A 21,393-nucleotide genomic window follows, 5' to 3' on the forward strand; every position below is an offset into this window, starting at 1 on the left:
TCAATTATTTTTCTTTTTCCGAGATTTAAAACTTGTGAAAACATAATTATCTTAGCGGGGAGGATTTTCGCGAACTCACTCTCTCTCTCTCTCTCTCTCTCTCTCTCTCTCTCTCTCTCTTGGCAATCTGTTTTCTCAAGTTTTCTCGTTTTCTCTTTCCTTTTCCTTTCAGTTCATTTCTTTACGCTTTCTTTTAGTCTTTACCGTCTTTCATTTCTTCGCTGCAAGTCTTTTCATTCCATCTGCCTTCTTTCCTGGTATCATTTGCAAAAACTTTCCATATTTCTGTTTTTACTATTTCTCTTGCAGTATTCCGAATTAATAGTCTGTCAGAGAGCATTTGCATATTTCCGCAACACAGCATGTACTTCTAAACACAACAAATTATATCTAGGACCGCTATTGGTTACACGGCATTCTTTGACAGATAACTTTAATACAAAAACAATATAAAATAAATTGTATACTGCATTCCTTACTTATCTCACAAAAAACTGATGGACTTATTGAGTTTTGTCTAGATAGAAAGATAAAGATAGAGTCTGGCAGTCAGCAGAAAAAGGAAGCAGATATCATTGACAAGGTCGATTTTATCATGACCCATAATCTTGTCTTATCGATCATCACACACACACACACACACACACACACACACACACACACACACACACACACACACACACACACACACAGACACAGGCACACAGACACAGGCACAGACACAGACACACACACACACACACACACACACACACACACACACACACACACACACACACACACACTCCAAGCAAGGACAAAAACTTCTTTCAATCTTATCATGCGACACCTAATCTTCTTTTTTCACCAAGGACAACTAAAGTATTCACCATCACCAATATCTCCTCATATTTTCCGCCTCACCATGCATTAGTCTCTCAATATCTGACCATGATGTAAGATTTTGTTGTTTTGCTGGCTTGTATCAAAATGGCAGTGGTTTTTAGGGTTTATGTTTAACTCTGGAGTTTCTTAAGTCATTATTCAAGGTGTTTGTTGTCTGCGCTTTGCGTTGGCGTCATGTAAGGTCTCGTCTCCTGTAAAGTTAAAATATTTCACTGTTTTAAACTTTTCTTACTTTCAAAATTAGGTATATTAGTTTATTTTGACTTCCAACATTCTGAGTTTTGAAATATTTAAAACTTTTCTGACGTTCAAAATTGGTTATATTAATTTTTCAGTCTTTGAATATCTTGAGTTTTACAATTGAGCATAGTAGTTTTCTTTCAGACTTTCCTGAGCTCTAACAATATAACATCAAACTATTTTCAACTTCTCTGTGTTTTAAGATTATGTTGTTTTTACTCTGAGTTTTGAGATTATGTTGTTGTTTTTATCTTGAATATTTTCTCTTGTTTGGAGTTTGTTTGTACATGCATTTTTTTCTCTCGAACGCGACCGACGTCACTCCGGTGGAATCTTTTATAAACTCCAATTTCGCTCAATTTTTCACAAAGGGAAGGATCAACGTCAGCTCCGACCAGAGGAACAAAAGTGAAAACAACAGAAGTGCAACCTATTTTTGTATCCTCTCTCTCTCTCTCTCTCTCTCTCTCTCTCTCTCTCTCTCTCTCTCTCTCTCTCTCTCTCTCTCTCATGCTAAATGTATGTATGAAGAAAAAAGTTCCATAAATCATTAAATCGTTTCGTGCCGGTCAGTTGTGGCGACGAGATTATATTAGTTTCCGATACGAACATCGAGAGAGAGAGAGAGAGAGAGAGAGAGAGAGAGAGAGAGAGAGAGAGAGAGAGAGAGAGAGAGAGAGAGAGAGAGAGAGAGAGAGAGAGAGAGTTCGAATGTCCCGTGTGCTTAAGAATAGACATTGATAGTCTAGTCACGATATCTAACACACACACACACACACACACACACACACACACACACACACACACACACACACACAGACACAAGCAGACACTATTGCTATGAAGCTTAGGGGGGGAGACTTTCTCTCTCTCTCTCTCTCTCTCTCTCTCTCTCTCTCTCTCTCTCTCTCTCTCTCTCTCGATGTTTCAATCACGCAACTTCAACAAAGTCATTCTTACTTACAAAAATACACTGTAGCACCATTTCTTTTTTTTCCATCCTCCCTTCGGTAAATCATTTCATACAAACAATGTGTCAGAACAGCAGAAGCAGAAGCACTATCACGGTATCATTCCAGCTCATTTGTTCGACTCAGACACAATGCAGACCAACTGACGAGGAATCTAAACCAACAGGAGGGAAATATTAACATGAGTTTCGAGGCAGCCAGTGATCCACGATGCAGGGGCAGGAATACACTGATTTAGTAATGTTTGGTTTCTGGAGAGTGAACGAAGACTCAAGGCGACTGACTGGTAGGGAGAGGAGAGCTGAGGCGCGGCTTAGTGGAGGGAAGGAGAGGGACAGACAAGTGAAGGTTGGAGAAACAGAGAATCAGAAAGGGAAGAAGAGACGAGGAGGTGTAAAAGGAGAAGGTATACGCACGGAAGAGGATGGACAGGCAGCGCGTTGAGTGTAAGAAGGGTGCAGGCTGAGGGAAGCGTGGCAGGAGAGGCGTAAGCTCTTGTCTAGTGACGAGTGGGAGCAGGAACAGTTTCAGACAAGGAAAAACGCCACCATTTTTTTTTTTTTTTTCAGAACGGGAGCAGAAAAAGTAGCTTAGTTGTTATGGGGCAGTTAAGGTTGAAATAATGTTGCTCTAATTGCAATTTACGAAATGGATTAAAGACGATAAGCGAGGATTTTAAAGACATCTGTATTCACTTAGCGTTCTGCCTGGCGCTGGGGAAGGCTGTTTACTGGCCTTCTGGTGACGTTAACTCGGCTCGCATCCCATTCACGTCATAAATGAGAGGATTTTTCCACCGTAACCCGCCCAGTGCCGCCCTTAAGCAAGCGTCCTCCACCAAACGCTTCACCAGGGCGAATAATTCCTGCTAAATGAACATGATCTCAGCAAGCGGAGGAGAAAGTGAGGGGGAAACGGAGACCAGCTTCTTGCACGGGTTTATTCCTGGACGTCTTAGCAGCGGTAGCAGTGAGCGTCGTGCAGACCAAAGGAGAGAGAGCCGCTGATGAGGCAAGAAGATAGGGTGACACTATCCTCCCTTGCTGACACGCCGTTTAAGATACGACTTGCATGCTCCCTGTCCTCCCATGTTTTCAGAAATTCCACTCCTCCCTTGCCAGATTCAGAGGTAAGGATACGAGCATGAATAAACTTTGTACTGTGGCTATATTGGTGGGTAAGTTATTTGCAATTCTGCTTCCCCGAAGTTTGAAAGGAAGTGGTCAAAAGGCGAATAAAACTGCACGTTGTGTTGGAAAGACAACAAAGAAAACAGAGATGACTTTTCCTGCCGAGTCAGAGATTGAGATAAAGTTCGCTTCTTCCCTGGAGCTAGACATTTTATTGCGCAAGAAGAAATATATATCGTCGTAGCTTAGAAATGAAGGACGCAAGGAGGAATGGAAGCAAGATTGAAATATGAAAGTTTTGCTTATGGCTAACGAGAAAATACTTAAGATGAGACCGGTACGCTGGTAGTCAAAAAATGAACACAGTAAAAAAGAAAGAAAAATGAAACGAAAAAAAGGGAGTAAGGCGAGATGAGGAAGACAACTATGGTTCACGTTTTTCTGAGGACACAGGAGATGAAATGGAGAACAAAAGTCAGACAGTCTAACGAGAGGAATCACCGACACCCAGGAAAGGAGTAAGACAAGCTGAGAAAGACAACGATGGCTCACTTTTTCGAGAAGCGACACAGCTGGAGGAACAAGCTAGTGGAGGGAAAAAAACTTTGGAAGGAGAGAAAGTTAGGAGTCTGGTGAAGGGAGAGGAAGAACGAGTGGAGCTGACTTGTCCACCTGCTCCCAAAACTCTTCCTAGACTCTCACTCTCGGTAATGATGATAACGATGTCCTCTCTATACACTCCTAGAAATATAAAGGGAATCTTCAACTAGGCAGCAAGCCAAATCATAGAAATTCATGTAAGAAAAGCAGACTTATTTCCACGCATAACCCCAATTCACAAACTTATCTATATATTATCTTAGCCCTCTTCAATACTGGGACATATTTTTACCTTGAGATTGGTGTATGATTGGGCCATTTTATTTACATCAGCAAGGATCTATGAAGGTAAGACGATTAATGGCCACAGTCTTTGCTATTTTAATCCCCACATAAGTTTCTGAAGGTATACAAAATCACCAAATAGCAAGCAGAATGAATATGAAAAAGCATCATGGTACTGAACAGGTTAAAGCTCCTTATTAACTCGCCACAACTTGATTACCGAGAGTTACTGAGTCTGTTCCATTCATCAATCACTCCACTCACTCAAACTGTAGTCAGAGCTCTCTTCAATTTCAAGTCCTTTTCAACAAAGAAGCCTTAATATGTCAAATCTTTAAAGGCTTTCTAAAGATCAAAGAGTTCTGATTTTATAAAGGGAAGCCCGCAATATAGACGCGTGGCAGGTTAATTGATTCATATCACTGAGACTCCATTCTGGAAAGCAATAACAGTGGTAACAACTTCCATATGTCACAGACAATTGAGGAGAAATTGTTAGTCTAGTTAGGGTGAACAAGTGTAGACTCTCAAACAGGCTCCTTCTCTCCCCCGGCCAGTGGTCTACAGCAACGAAGGCCACGCTATCAGTCTCTCTCAAGGCGACCAGAGGAAATTAATGTAACTGAGCCGCGGAAACTGCAATGGAAATAACGCAAACACGGGCGAGAGCGACGGCTAACCAAAACTGTCTCGTGAAATATGCAACCGTACATGACTTTATAATTCTCCTAGCCTTGCTTTTGCTCCGGTGCTGAGTATCTCTCTCTCTCTCTCTCTCTCTCTCTCTCTCTCTCTCTCTCTCTCTCTCTCTCTCTCTCTCTCTCTCTCTTGGTTCTCTTCCTTTTGTTTTATTCTTCTTTTTATCTACTTTTGTTCCCTTTCCCTTCAGGTTTCTTCTGTCTCGCTCCTTGTCCTCCTTCACTTCCTCCTCCTCCTCCTCCTCCTCCTCCTCCTCCTCCTCCTCTTCCTCCTTCTATTCCTCTGCCAGTGAATCAACTACAGCGCCTTACACAATAAGTTTAATTAGGTCAAAGTACTCCGAGTTCCCTTTTCTAGTACGTGCTTCAACAGAGAGAGAGAAAAAAAAATATCAGATAAAGTTTGAGACATTCTTTCTTTTTCCTCGACAAAGTACATACATTTTCATTCAAGTGCACGTTCACGACAATTGAAAAATACGTAATGTTTTGTTTTTTTTTCTCTCTCAAGTTTCCCTCCAAAGTTAATTTTTCAATCGTGTTTCCTCTTCACGAGTCGAGTCGATCGGAGCAAGTAGTTTTCCCCTCTGTTCCCTTTTCTGTTCTCTCTCTCTCTCTCTCTCTCTCTCTCTCTCTCTCTCTCTCTCCTTTCTTCCCTTTCCTCCACTCACTTGCTGCCTCTCTCGCTTTTCTTTCCTTCCCCCTCTCACTTACTCCATCCTTCCATCCTCTCTCTTGCTCCCTTTCTCCCCTTTCTTCCCTTCCCTCCACTCACTTGCTCCCTGTCTCTCCTTCCTTCCCTTCCCTCCCCTCACTCCCTCCTTCCCTTTATTCTTCTCTTACCTAACTTAAAGTCTGCGTCTAAGAAAAAAAGTCAAGAAAATCGCTTCAACTTTAGCATATCCACGACAACACTCTTTCTGCCTCACACAAGTTAAGATCCCGAGGCTTGGATGGAAAAAGGCCGCCGGCTTTTAGAATTATGTTCCCGACAATTGCTTCGGCAAAAAGACTCCATAAATATGACTTCCCGGTGCAAGAAAAACTATAGGGGAGTTTTACAAAGAACCGAATGGCAATTTTGTCTGTGTGTGTGTGTGTGTGTATGAGAGAAAGAGAGAGAGAAAGAGAGAGAGAGAGAGAGAGAGAGAGAGAGAGAGAGAGAGAGAGAGAGAGAGAGAGAGAGAGAGAGAGAGAGAGAGAGAGAGAGAGAGAGACACAGACAGACAGACATAAACAGACAGACAGACATAAACAGACAGACAGACATAAACAGACAGACACACATAAACAGACAGACAGACATAAACAGACAGACAGATAAACAGACAGACAGACAGACAGACAGACCAGCTATAAAACATGTACTCTCATTTCGTATCTTTTCTCGTTGTGTATTCCTTCACCTCACGTTTCTTGTTGCCTTTTTCTACTGCCAGCGTAACTTTTACTTAATAGAATGAAGCTCAGGTCATCGTCTCCATCTCTTCTCGCTCGCTGTCTCCGTCTCTCATTTGTCTCATTTGTCTACGCTCAATTTTTCACCCCTGCTTGTCGGGAAACTTCATCTAGTCTCCGGAAAGAGAAAGAAAACGGAAAATGAACACCGGAAATTAACAATGGAAGTGCAATGCTTAATTACTTTACGCTATCCTTTATATCTACAACCTCTCTCTCTCTCTCTCTCTCTCTCTCTCTCTCTCTCTCTCTCTCTGTTTGTCCGCCTGTCTGTCTCTCTCTCTCTCTCTCTCTCTCTCTCTCTCTCTCTCTCTCTCTCTTTCTTTGTGACTTTTTAACCTCCATGTCACACAAACGTAAGTAATAACACTCAAGGGCAGAATTTTTCACAGCTGCACAACTCACAATACTTCCTACAGCATCCTCGGGGGGAAAAAACAGTCACTAGATTTCCGAGAACTCAAGAACGAGCCTGTACTTCGTTAAATATTCTCCCGGCGACTCCCTGCTCCATTAATCATCTTGGTGGCAGGTGTCCCCTTTCTGAAGCCTGGGAACATACAGACAATGATAATACATAAGCCCAGCTGGGTTAGGGCTTTACGAGGTGATCCGTCAACACAGAAACTTTGTTAATATATCTTGGAGCAATATGAAGCTTCCTACTACATTTTCTTCAGGTGTAGAACGTTATGAAAAAGCGCTACTGAAGGATTATGATACAGTGGTGTAGTGGTGTACCTGCTGTGGGCTTCTAAGTACGGTGATGAGGGCTTCGAGGTTCTTTATAAGGCTTTGAAGGATGTATAAGAGTGCTAATTAAGAGTAGTGTACCTGCCGTGCGTGTCAAAGGACAGGGATGAAAAGCTGGGACATTCTTGATCTTCCTCCGTCATTAGTGAAGTGGGAAAAAAGACGATCGAGTGAACATGATGGAAATGCCTAGACTGCCGTGGTGCGTTCCTGGAGGCCGAGACAAAACAGCACTAATAAAGTAGCATTCCTGAGCTTACCCAAGAATGTGACTCTCGTGAGGAAACAAAACGCTGCCGTTGCTTCCGTCACGCTGGGGAAGTGGGGTGGTGAGGCGTAGCAGGGGAGAGGGGGCCTGTCAGTCTAAGGCGTGACGGAAGAGGTGGAGGTGAGCATGAATTATTCCAAAGGTCTCCTATCAAGCGGCAGCCTCCTCGTCTTCCCTGCCGAGGCCTTTATGAAGATGTGTTTGCCATTCCCAAGTTTGGAACGCTGAACATAAAGCTGTCGGCGAGAGAAACATGACATTTCCAGACCGACTCGACTCACGCTGCTCATGAAGACAGTCTCTCTCTCTCTCTCTCTCTCTCTCTCTCTCTCTCTCTCTCTCTCTCTCTCTCTCTCTCTCTCTCTCTCTCTCTCTCTCTCTCTCTCTCTCTGTGTGTGTGTGTGTGTGTGTGTGTGTGTGTGTGTGTGTGTGTGTGTGTGTGTGTGTGTGCGTGCGTGTGTGTGTGTGTGTGTGTGTGTGCCTATCTGCATGTCTGTCTTTCTGACTGGCAGCGCTAACGAAAACATGCGCAACCTTTCCAGTCCACCGAGCAGATAACTGGACATTTTCGAAAACAAGTGGGTGGGAGCACGTGTGTGGCAAAGTGAGAGCAGCTGTAACATCACCTACATTTATTTTGGAGTGTGTTTTAGAATAAACCGCTGAATATGTAAATATAAAAAAAACAGTAACCGAGTAATCGCCCACCGCTTGTCGAAACTTTTCACAGGTGATGCACGCAGGTCACCACTTCTGGCGATCTCTCTCTCTCTCTCTCTCTCTCTCTCTCTCTCTCTCTCTCTCTCTCTCTCTCTCTCTCTCTACTATCCTTATCTACTAATCCCTTTGTCTATCCCATTCCCTTCTTTCTCCTGTCCTTACCTGTTATCCCTCTTTCTTCCATTTTCTCCCATCCCTTTTCCCTTTCCCTCTTAGTTCGTACCTATCCCATTTCTCTCTTCCTTGCTCCTCCTTTTCCTTCTCTTCCTTTCCCAAGTCTTACCTGCCATCCACCTTCTCTTTCCTACCCTCTGCTCTCTCTTTCTTATGTCCTCTCTTAAGTTTACCTCCTACTTCACCTTCTCCTCCTCAACCACCACTGTCCTCTCTCCATCATCTGACTCCTTTCTTTTCCTCCACCCTCTCTCACCCTCTTCATCATCTCCCTCTTTTCTTCTCTTCTCTCCTATCTCCACCCTGTCCTCTACCCCTCCCCTCCCTGTCAGTGTGGGATGTGGCGAGGGATAATCCTTAATGACTATCAGAGTTGACCCAAACAATGTCAATACTAATCAGGCCATCCTCTGTCAGACGAGAAAGATTAATGGGTGAAAACTTAACACAATTTTTACGAGGTTCGTGGTAGGATAGGGAAAACAATTATAGTTTTTCACTCCTTCATTTATTCATTCTCTTATTCCCTTGGTGTCAATCTCTCGCAGTAAAAAGTGGGACCATTTTCAGATAGCAAAGCAAAAATAAAAATTAAAAAAACTACAGGCAGAAAACAAATAATGACGCCTCTCAATAGCAGGAAAATGATTGTGACCTTTCAAAGCGCTACAAAATATCAGTCAGCTTACTCTGAATCATTTGTACAGGGCAGGGGGGGTCATGGCTTAAATGTCACTGTGTGGGGAACGAAAAACAAAAACACAAAATCACGATAAAGATATAGATACATCTCAAACTCAAGCAGCGATCTTCACCTGATATCGCGAGGAGCTTTTATTGGAATGTCACGCACAAAGAGCCAGTGTTGTTGTTTTTACTCCGGCAACAAAATACGAGGCACAGTAAAGTATGGAAGTAATAACACAACATCTACGTCTCGGTTTTTATTTAATTTCAGAGGATATTAACTGTGTGTGTCGGTGTATTTTTTTAGTCATTACCTCTTGTGTGTGTGTGTGTGTGTGTGTGTGTGTGTGTGTGTGTGTGTGTGTGTGTGTGTGTGTGTGTGTGTGTGTGTGTGTGTGTGTGTGTGTGTGCGTTTCTCGTTGATTGCCCTCCTTTCGTACCGAGGTAATATCAACGTTCCGAACAATGTCATGGCGATAAAATGTCCTTTGCTGTGATGTGTGAGGAAACTTTTGCGGTGCAGTCATCTCACGCACTCATAATAACGCCTCATCACCCTCCCACCACCAACACAGCAGCGGAAAAGACATGAAAAGCAATAGAAATGTTCATAGCAAATTGAATTGTTGGATAAAAAAAATGTAGTTTAAGATTGGTTTTCAATTAATACACACACACACACACACACACACACACACACACACACACACACACACACACACACACACACACACACACACACACACACACACACACACACACACACACACACACACACACACACACACACAATTGCAAACGTTCATCAGAATAACAAAACAACAACAATAAATACAATAAACACAATAGAATATTACCACAAACAAACCACTACAACTAAAACAATATAACGTATCACACAAACAAACAAAAAATCACAGAACTGTCACACACACACACACACACACACACATACAAACTAAATGATACGCAGGGACAGTCTCTCCTAATGGACATTCTACACAAACGCGGTAACATAATTTTCAGAAGCTAACCCTTAGACTATATCGTACGTACTGTGAGGCGCCGTGTCCCCGAGGAATAAGTGACAATAGAAAACGGGGAAACAGAGCGAGAGGAGGGTACATCTGGACGCGAGTGAAGCCCCCAGCGGTAACAGGTGTGGAAGAACAAGATAGCTGATTTACATGTGTCCCTTCCTCATTAATCATTGCCTCACCTGCTCCGATCCACGCGCCATAACTAATTCTGTAGCATATCTTTGTCTTTAAGTGACAATTTTATGTAACTTCTTTTTGTTTTTTGTCTCAACTTCGGCTATTTTGTTTGGTAGGGATATTAACGTTTTCTATGCTTTAATAACCTAATCTATATTCTTTGTGTATTATTCAACCTGTATTTTTGCGGTTAATAAAATCTGACCAACATAACTCAGGTGGAAAGAAAGGACGGACTCCCTTCACGACTGAAATATTGATCATTATCCTTGTCTCACCTGTACGGACCGCCAGCAGGAAGAGTAGTACAGAATATCCTAGGTGTGAAGCTGAGGGAACACAAACTTGATTCACCTAACTGAGCTTGCATTAATCATCACCCTCAGCCCACCTGGTCTGAGTCCACAACATGATGAAAGTACAGGTAATGGTGTCCGCAGAGGATTCGAGAGTGGTGATACTAACAAAGCTGGTAATAATCTGTGATAGGCGTGTCTCCTGCAGCACAGTGGGCCCGCCAGCGACTATTAACCCGAGTAAATTATGGCTCAATGATGCATGGATATGAAGCACATGAATTAGCTTAGCGTTGGATATCAGTTCATGAAGTACGAGAGGAAAGTGAAGTGGGGTAATAAAGAGGAGATTTAAGAGAGAGAGAGAGAGAGAGAGAGAGAGAGAGAGAGAGAGAGAGAGAGAGAGAGAGAGAGAGAGAGAGAGAGAGAGAGAGAGAGAGAGAGATTCTAGTAATATACCCAAAGCTAAGATCAGCAAACGAGTTAAGGTAGGTCAACCTTTCACAGCGGGATAAGAGGATGAAGACAGAGTGCAAGGAAGGTTAAAGAGTCGGAAAAAAAACACCCTTGAGGAGGAAAGTAATTACGACCGACGCTGCTCAAAATACTCCTTGGCGAGCAACAACAACAACAACAACAACAACAACAACAACAACAACAACAACACTACTACTACTACTACTACTACTACTACCACCACTATTTGTACTACTACTACCATTACTACTACTACTACTACTACTTCTACTACTGCTACTACTACTACAACAATTACCACTACTTCTACTACTACTACTACTACTACTACTAATACTGCACTGGTACTACTACTACCACCACTACTACCACCACTGTTACCACCACTACCACTACTACTGCTACTGCTACTGCTACCACACCATTTCACTATTACTACCACTACTGCTACTACTACTGCTACCACTTTCTGCTTACCACTACCACTACTACTACACCACTGCTGCCACTGCTGCTGCTGCCACCACCACCACCTGCTGCTGCTGCACCACCACCACTGCACACACCACTGCTGCCACTGCACTGCCACTGCTGCTGCTGCTGCTGCCACTGCTGCTGCTGCTACTGCTACTGCTGCTGCTACTACTGCTACTGCCACTACTGCTGCTACTGCTACTGCACTGCTGCTGCTACTACTACTACTATTACTACTACTAATACTACTACCACTACTTCTACTATTACTAATACCATGAATTTATGCTTAATATATACTGAAGTGGACTGCAATTTCTCTCTCTCTCTCTCTCTCTCTCTCTCTCTCTCTCTCTCTCTCTCTCTCTCTCTCTCTCTCTCATTTCATCCAGACACTCTCCCTTGCCGTGAAATTAGAGCCAAAGTTCAAATGCTGTTGTTGAGTCTTTCACTTAGACACCGTGTATTTCCAAGCACTAATTGGGGAAAAGAAATCAAGGCAAAGTGGGGAAAGAAAACAATGCATTAAAACCAGTACATTCAGCGGACTAACTTTCCCAAACGTGTACATAATGTAGGGAGTGGTGAGGCAGTGTTTAGGGGAATACTAAAGGAAATTGTGTTACTGTCGAGAGTGCAGAGTGGATGGTGATACATGTGTCTGTATATAGAGTTAGGCATGATATTGTAGTAATAGTAAAAGGAGGCGGAGGCGGAGGAGGAGGAGGAGGAGAAGGAGGAAGGGGGATTACAGGAACACGAAGGAAGAGGTCGACGAGGAGGACGAGACACTAACACCAGCAGCAGCAACAACAGCAATAACAATATTAATAACACGCCAGGTTGTCTCCACGCCCATAACTTGGATTGACCGTCCCCTGGCAGTCGTCATAACGGGACGGTGCGCCTTCAGAGTCAGACAGACGGCGCTGCTCCACAAACCCAGCCGTTACAAAGCCCAAGTTAGAGGCGAGAGATATTCTTCCCCAACGGTACGCTCCAAATTACTGCCGGCATTTCCTTGGGGATTATTTCTTTCAAATGGTCGGGAATCCCCTGCGAGAGGAAGGAAATGAAGGTGAATCACGTACTTAAGGAGGAGCTCAGAGCTTTCCAAATGTGAGCAGACCGCATTGTTACAGAGGCACCGGGTCGGAAAGCTCTCCTCTCAGCCTCGCTACTTGCAAAAACACGAGACAATACTAGAAATGGCCAAAGAAAGCCTCTCTTAGAGAGAGAGAGAGAGAGAGAGAGAGAGAGAGAGAGAGAGAGAGGTCACGCACGTGGTAGCTCCGTGTTTTCGTGGTGTTACAGTGGTTTAACAAAGTGCAGTGTTGTGAAAATTTCAGTGTTTGAAGTGCTAAGTGTCCTGGTGTCCATGTAAAAGTGTAAGGTGTGCTAAGCCTTGCAATAGTGTTAAAAAATCACTTGAAAAGAGTGCTTGTACCCGTGCAGTGACCGAGACCCGGGCCTGACCTGACGCGAGGCCTAAGGCAGCACACAGTTGCCAAATCTCTCCAAGGTAGTTTTTTAAACAACCTGTATCTCTCTCTCCGTGGCTGGTTTGGCTTGACTTGTGGGAGAGGTAGTTAGTGTCGTGTGTTTTTTGTGCGCCTGTGGGGAAGTGCTTTGTGTTCTGTGCCAGTGTTTAGTGTCTGTGTTCACGAGTGTGTTAGTGTCGTACGTGTCGTTTAGAACCAACACTCGTTGTCGCTCCCACACCTGGCTCCACAATTCCCCAGGAATCACTTATCCTCTCCCTCAATGTCTAGCCCCGCCCATCGCCCCATAGCCAGGCGAGACTTGCCTGGCTACCAGCCACAGAATTGGTGTTGCGTTTGTGGCAAAGCAACACTTAAGACTCAACACGTGAGCTGTGACGAGGAAACCTGCCGTAACCTTTGTCACAACAGCTGCCTTGGGGATACGCCAGTCTTCAAGTGTAGCTACACGGAACAGCTACGACTCCAAGCAAACATCCCGGACCCCGTCATCTACATCAGCGAGGAGACTGACACACACCCCACGCCACTACCGGACGATAGTGGGGAGAGTCAGTGGGAGGGCTTGAGAGAGGAGAGCTAGTTTCACTAGTTGAGAAGCTCACTGAGGAAGCCTCTCAACAAAACTGTGTGATTAAGTCCCTCCAGGACGACCGAGACTTGATCATACAGCACAGAGACGTGTTTGCTGCGGCTCTCAGAGTAGCAGACAGGCTGATAGCGTCAAAACAGCGCCAGACGCAAGTAGCCACACGCTCTCAGGCAGTCAGCGCCCACGCAGAGTCAATTGACGAACACTGGGAGGTGGTTTGTCAGGACTCTGAGAGGTGGAGGACGTGGTGGAGCTCGGATAAACCGCAACAGATCCGGTACGCAGCTGTTTTCTCCACTTCCACCTTCCCTTCGCCTGCCCGGGAAACAACGACCGCTCCGCCTACCTCCACTGCTTCCACCGCCACACAGAGCGACTGTGACACCTCCCCAGCGTCCACTGTCACTCCTTCTGCCACACAGAGTGACTGCTCGGTACTCACTACCACGTCTACCGCCACACAGAGCAGCAGGGACTCTTCCTCCATAAACACAGCGAACGGAGTAGATCGCGGTGCCTCTGTTCGCCCACGAACCTCTCCTCAGACCACTTCAGGAGATTGGAGAAAAAAGAAATCTAAGAGGGAAGTGCAGCAGGACGCGAGGAGGGTGTCCAGCGAAGGACTGAGGACTCACCAGGCCACCAAGCAGACACAAAAGCGAGCCAAGGCAAAAGTGTGTGAGTACTGCTCACGGAAAGGACACACTTCTGCTACTTGCCACGCCAGAACTGACGATTTACGTCAGGAGCGTCTCCTACAGCGGCTTCTTACGGTGGAAAGATACACAGCCACACCCTTCCCACCTGCAGCGCCTCAGCCCGCCCACCCCCTCACTTCATTTCAGTCCTTGCCACAACCTCGCCCACTCCTTCCTCAGCCTGGTATCTGGAATCAGAACCAGGGGCGGCAGTGGACCACTCCTCTTCACCAGTACCAGCAGTCGGCCGCGGACCCTAACCACCACCTCGGACTAGCAGGCCTCGCTCACTACCATCCCTCACCATGGTACAGCCAGCTTGCCCCGCCGCCAACTAAAGGTCGTCTCTAGCAACGTCCGTGGTCTCCGGACTAACCTTGCAGACTTATACCACAACTGTGTGCAACGACACAATGCAGACGTTGTTGTGGTGACCGAGACATGGCTGAACAGTGAGGTGGAGCCCACGTATGGCAGGATGCAGGGCTTCACCCACTGGGTGAGGAGGGACCGACAGGAGCGAACAGGAGGTGGAGTGGCTGTCTGCTTCAAGGAAGGAATGCAGGCCCAGCTACTCGACATAGACACGCCTCCAATGATGGAGATGATGTACTTCCGAGTAATGCTGGCAGACCGCTCAGCCCTCCTGCTGTGTGCCCTGTATCGCCCCCCGCGACAAGGGCCTGACTCACTCCTGTACCTGACTGAGACCTTAGACAACCTGATGATGGCACACAGCTGCAGCCACGTGCTGATTGTGGGGGATCTCAATCACCACCTGGAAAGAGACGCCTACGAGAATCTCCTGGAGGTGCAGGGTCTGACAGATCATGTCACCTTCCCCACACATGAACGAGGAGGGACATTAGACCCTGTCATCTCAGACTACCAGGAAGACAAGCTTCAGTGTCATCAGCTGGGGCTCGTGGGCAGCTCTGACCATCACGCTGTACTGACACAGCTGGAAGTGGGCGTGGCTCAGGACGAGGCCACCACCCGCACCATCTGGCTGTGGAACAAAGCAGACTGGGCTTCCCTGCGCCGCGACCTGACCCACACCCCATGGGCCACTCTGCTACAGGGAGGAGCAGAGAGTGAAGCACTTGCACTCACCTCTCACCTTCTCGCCCTCCAGAGACGCCACGTCCCACACAGGGAATACACCACCAGATCGACGGATCAGCCATGGTTTGGCTACCGTTGCCGTGTTGCTGCCGAGGCAAAGTATGCTGCCTGGCTCCGCTACAAGAGGAACCCGACTCGGCGCAACAAGGACCTGCACAGGGCTGCATGCAGGAGGATGGTGGTAACCAGCAAGTGGGCCTTAAAAAAGTGGGAGGAAAGCCTGCGCCGGAAACTGTGTGGCACTGGCGTAGGAAACAAAACTTGGTGGTCTCTTGTTAAGGACAAACAAGGAACTGGCCACCAAGAATCCATCCCTCCCCTCAGCAAGCAGGACGGTACTGTCGCCACCAGCAGTAAGGAGAGGGCACAGTTGCTGGCTTCCTTGTTTGCTGGAAAAATGAAGGTCGGGAATCCACAGCAGCCACCGCCTCAGCTGGTCCAGCAATGTGAGAAGACTGTCACCATGGTGGAGGTGACGCATCAGCAGGTGAAGCGATTATTGCGGGGCTGGACACACAGAAAGCCACCGGCCCTGATGACATCAGCCCGCACCTGCTGAAGCGATGCTCCCAGGAACTGGCTGCCCCTCTCACCCAAGTCTTCACAACTTGTGTACGGGAAAACGTCTGGCCTTCAGTGTGGAAGGAGGCTCGAGTAGTTCCGTACACAAAAAGCTCCAGGACGGACCCAAAAAACTACAGACCCATATCCCTGTTGTCAGTGGTGGGTAAAGTGTTTGAGAGGGTCGTGGCAGAGGTGGTGTGTAGCCATCTCAAGGACAATGCCCTCCTCTCAGACCAACAGTTTGGGTTCAGACCTGGAAGGTCAACCTCCGACCTAATGATGCTTCTCACCAGGCATTGGCAGGACGCCCTCGACGACGGCAAGGACACTATAGTGGTTGCTTTGGACATAGCAGGAGCTTTTGATAAAGTATGGCACAACGGATTACTAGAAAAGCTTCGTGCTAAAGGCATCCAGGGTGGCTTGCTACGACTCTTGGGAAATTACCTGCAGGACAGAAGCCTCAAGGTGGTTGTCAACGGGCAAACATCTGAGTCCCTGCCTGTGGAGGCATCAGTGCCACAGGGTTCAATTCTTGGCCCACTCCTGTGGAATATCTACGTGGATGATCTTCTCCAGCTACTGCCAGGAGTCATGGCCTATGCTGATGACTGCACCCTCTCCTATACCTATCCACGCCAGGACAGTGGGCGGGCTGCTGAGGCCATCAATCAGCAGCTACGAGTGATAAAGGAGTGGGGTGCTCGCTGGCAAGTGACATTCGCGCCGGAGAAGACACAAGCAATGGTTGTCTCTCGGTCCCCAGCCGCCATGGCAGCAATGGCAGGAAAGTTGTCTTTTGGCGCTGCTGCTCTCCCACTCCAAGATGACGTCAAGATACTTGGAGTGGAGGTGGATCGAGGGCTGAGGTTTGACAGGCATGTCAAAACCATTGCCAAGAAAGCCTCTCACAGGATCTCCGCTCTCAGAAGGATCGCCAGTTTCCTCGACAGGAAGGGAGACTGCTGCTGTACAAGGCACAGGTGCGGCCCCACCTTGAATACGCAGCTCTCTCCTGGATGTCCTGTGCCGCCACACACAGAAGGAGACTGGACAGCATCCAACGCCGCGCCATACGGCTAGTAGATGCTGCACTACCACCTCACCCAGAGCCTGAGCGTCCCCTTGATTCACTGGAACACCGCAGAGACGTGGCGGCGATCGTAGTGTTCCATAAGGCACAGGTGCAAAGAGTGCCACATCTGGCAGGGCTGCGTCATCCTCTAAGAGTCACCGCACGGAGCACGAGAACGGTGCTCAATGGTGGTGACGCCGTAGAGGTGCCGCGATCCCACGGGTGTCAGCATCAACGCACCTTCGCAGGACGCGTCTCCAGGATGTGGAACTTGTTCACGGCCGCGGTGCCTCACGTCCAGGAGATGAACACTCACAGTGTCAAACTGATGGCACATAAGTGGAGACAGACACTGCCAACTCCTCTGACACTCTTTGTGACGTGACACTCAGTGTAGTGCAGTGCGTGAATAGTGCTAGTGAAGTGAAACGAATAGTGCTCCATTTACATGCTGACCATCTTGTATATTATCTATTTTTAAGTCTTGTAAATATTGTAGAGAAATAGATTGTAGTACCCTTAGAATAGGTAGCACACGACAGTGCGCCTTTGGGTACATGTTCCTTTGTATTAAGTTTTGTTTAAATAAAAAAAAAAAAAAGAGAGAGAGAGAGAGAGAGAGAGAGAGAGAGAGAGAGAGAGAGAGAGAGAGAATCTCAGTCCTGAAGGAGTTAAAGACAAAAGTACAGCACTGCAGATCTTAGTCCACCTCTTAACACTTTCGTGGCAAATAGTACTCCCAATAATTTCCAAGATTACGACAAGCAAGTTTAGAAGTGCGCCCGAGAAGTACTCATGTAGACAAAGAAATACATAGGTGGATGAAATACTTAGCTGGATGAAAAATACTTACGTGGATGGAGAAGCAATTCGGATATAAAAGTACTTAGGTGGATTGAAAAGTACTGAGTTTAAAAGTGAGAACTGAGATGGAGAGAAAAGTACTGGATAGATTGAGGTTGATTGAAAAGTACTTAGATAAAGACTTAGATGCAATTGGGATATAAAAGTACTTAGGTAGATGGAAAAGTACTTAGATGGTTGACAGAAAAGTAATGAGGTTAAAAGAAAGTACTGAGATGGAAAGAAAAGTACTGAAGTGGATAGATTTGAGGCTGAATGAAAAGTAATTATATGGATAGAGTACAGAAAGGAACAGAAAAGTAATTAGGAAGATAAAAAAGTACTTAAGTGGATAAAATACTTCGGTGGATCGAGAGGTACTTATGTGAACAGAGAAGTATTTATATGAGTAGCAAGAACACGAGGAGTCATGAGTAAAGAAAACACAATAACAACTACAATCTTCATGCCATTAATTCTCCACATAAAACCTTTATGACAAATAATTACTACGTCTCTCTCTCTCTCTCTCTCTCTCTCTCTCTCTCTCTCTCTCTCTCTCTCTCTCTCAAGGCAACGAGTCATGGAGAGGGAAATTACCACAAAGCTTAAACTCTCAGTACAAAATCTTCTATGACAATTCGCTTTTAATAACTAAGACACCGAGTACAAGTGACAGACATGCTTTATCTTGCCATTACAAATCATGTTCGAAAACTCTTCCCTAAAAACAACACATTAAATCCAAGCACGTGGCAAAAGTTTATATTTTCTCCCAGTGATTTCAAGATGACTCAAAGTACGCGTATATTTTAGATTCTCCAAACGAAAGATTCCAGGCAATTTCTTCTTAGGTACAAATTTCACGTAGCTGTACATCACGTGTCCTAACAAGGTCTTCGCTGCAAAATCACGGAGGCAGTTATTAGAAATCCATTTGGTAGGTACAAGTCTTAGGAGTCTGAGGTAGTTAGCGCAAATTAATTGAGTAAACTTTTAGAGGAAGAAATTTAAAGTGTATCACAACACACCATCACTTTCATTACCAAACCTGAAGCAACAACACCTTACACAGCCAACAAGTCACATGTAAGGTAAGAGGCAACAGATTCAAAAGCACAGCATCGAGAATTACTGAACCTTTAATGACAAAAAATACCAAGTATATCACCTCACGATCACTTGCCATTACCAAACCTGAAGCAACTCTTCTTTATACGCCCGACAAATCAGATGCAACTTAAGAGGCGAAAGATTCAAAAGCACAGCATCGATAAGCCACGAATACTCGCTAGTGAGCCACAAACGCATTACCTCTTAATAAAATAACGTTCAGGTTACATCTACAAAGGCAGACGATATCGGCTTTCGGAGATGCGTCACTTCGGTATAGGATGCACTGAGGCGTCACCAAATCTTCGCCCTGCTCAATAGGACTAGCCAAACCAATAAATTCTGGGACAAAATTGGTGGTGGTGTACATTGCAAGGTTGGCCCCGAGGTGGTGGCAGTCGCTTTTCCCGCTGGTGTTAGTGCAGGGATGTATATTGCGGTGTGAGGTATTACGTGTCCTCGTCCTACATTATTCACTAAGGCAAAAGGAAAATCTACAATCAAATACCACAGCTCTGCAGAAAAATATCGGTGAAGAATTTGAAGGAATGGATGGGAGGCTAAAAATGTGAAGGAAAAGTGTATAAAAATTGCACTAATATCGTCGTGCTTCAGACTCAGCGCTGCATTTACAATTATTATTACCTTTTGTGTGTCTCCTTCACATAACGCGGCCATAAAATATTCACAGAGGCAAGGTTGGGAAATATTTCAAATAATGCATCTGGTCCCCACTGACAAAACGCACAAGGAAATATTGCGAAATTACAAGTGGTGCATTAATCTAGGCAGTACTTTAGAGCCTGCTTGAAATTCAGCACGCCCCTCTGCTGCAGCTACGGTCTCTCGGCGTTAGTCAGCCAAAATAACATTAGTAAATATTATGCGCCTGGCGAGCCCGCAGCTTCCGCAACCTGACAAAGGAAGAGGAAATAAAAATGCACTTACTTCTGAATTCGTCCTGGCCGGGGTAGCGGGACAGGATGCTTTCAGGAGCTGGTCTAGCATCTTGGCCTCTTTGGGGTCCTGGGGCCACCACCATCCCCGCCGACACCACCACCACTACCATGGACACCACCACCACCATGACCGCCGCTGCCACGCCGTCACTGCAACACTCGCCCATCGCTCCTCGCCGGGGTCCGTGCAGGATCATTAACACTCACAAACTCCCGTTCCTGTGTCTTGGTGTCGCCGCACCACCGAGCGAGGAAGTTTGATATAGTACAACACAACTTAATCACAACTTCATACGTCTACTTTCCATGGTTCTCCTTCCTTCTCGCACTCCGGAAGTTGTGATGTTCAGCCGCCACGACTCATCCCGGCAAGAACACAACACACGTTATCGAAGGAAGGGAGGAGAGCTGCCCTCGCGCTCGACCACCAAGCACCCGCCGCTCACTGCTGCCAGGCCAATACTGAACCGGCTGTCTCAACAGAAGCTCCAACAACCCTCAGGATCCCATCATTTTCGGGTCAGAGAGCGCAGACGCATCACCCTCGGCCTCCCGTCACCTCACCGCCAGGCGTAGTGCATGTGATTGGAGGGGTGTTGGCCGGTGAGGGGGGGAAGGGCATGATTTATTCATTACTATGACGTAGATCAACAATAATTTATTTCGAAACTCATGAAACCGTTTCGAAGCAGTTCAAAACATATATGAAATGTGTTACCTACACTCCCTCCAAGTAAGCAAAGCCTTTACCTCACAAATCTTCACCTTGCCGTCGTGTTCCAGAGTCCATGTGAAGTATCGCTATAGCAGGAACACCAAAGCATGGCGTGTTTACTTACGTGTGCTTAGAAGAGTAAAAATCTTGAGTCCAAATGTGTCGATACATTTTTGAGGATCAGTAACTCAAAGCAGGCGATCCATGTTTGCTTTTAATTTATCTTTGGAAGTAGGAAGAGACTGAATTAAGTTGATTTTTTTTTCCCCACGGCAAACCTTAATGTACTTCGCAGCAGAGGTCTGAGCAGCGCAATAAGGTATTCTCTCTCTCTCTCTCTCTCTCTCTCTCTCTCTCTCTCTCTCTCTCTCTCTCTCTCTTCGTTCAGATGTGGACAGACAATTATTAGTCGAAACAAAAAAAACAAAACAAAGAACAAAATTTTGCCTTTTTTTTTAGCAAAATAAAATCAAGGTCACCAATTTGTAGGTAGGGCCTTTCCTGCCCCACCCGTGAAATTGTCTGGTGTGTGAATGACCCGGGGGCAGGCGTGTCCTGGTGGTGGTGGCGGTAAGCTCTCCAGGCAGACGAGGCGGCGCCCGCGGCCTGCCTCGCACTTGTCATCGATTCATGTTCACTGATGTACGTACGCTGATGAACGAATCGATTAAACAAATAAACAATGTCTTACTTCCAAACTTTATTTGAAAGAGAATAAATGATGTGTCTCAATTCTTTTTTTTACTTTCTGAAAGTGAAGTTGCTCGGTACTAATAATATTCTCGTAGCTGAAAATGCTATACGACTTAAAAACAAACCACGATAAATCAGACAAGAAAGGGAAACAAGGAAACTGCCTGCCTTGTGCCAGAAA

The 21,393-nt window shown here is 45.9% G+C and overlaps 1 protein-coding gene across 1 annotated transcript in view; it reads right to left on the reverse strand.

Moving 5' to 3' along the window:
• LOC123506472 (nephrin-like) overlaps positions 1–20,831 on the reverse strand; it is a 142,753-nt gene extending 121,922 nt beyond the window's left edge. Inside the window, 1 exon segment of the mRNA XM_045258583.1 lies at positions 19,794–20,831. Coding sequence (XP_045114518.1) covers positions 19,794–20,001 — 208 coding nt within the window. The 5' untranslated portion in view covers positions 20,002–20,831.
• Between the last annotated feature and the right edge of the window lie 562 nt (positions 20,832–21,393).

Source organism: Portunus trituberculatus, chromosome 20 (assembly GCF_017591435.1).
Source record: "Portunus trituberculatus isolate SZX2019 chromosome 20, ASM1759143v1, whole genome shotgun sequence".
In the NCBI taxonomy this organism is placed as follows: domain Eukaryota; kingdom Metazoa; phylum Arthropoda; class Malacostraca; order Decapoda; family Portunidae; genus Portunus; species Portunus trituberculatus.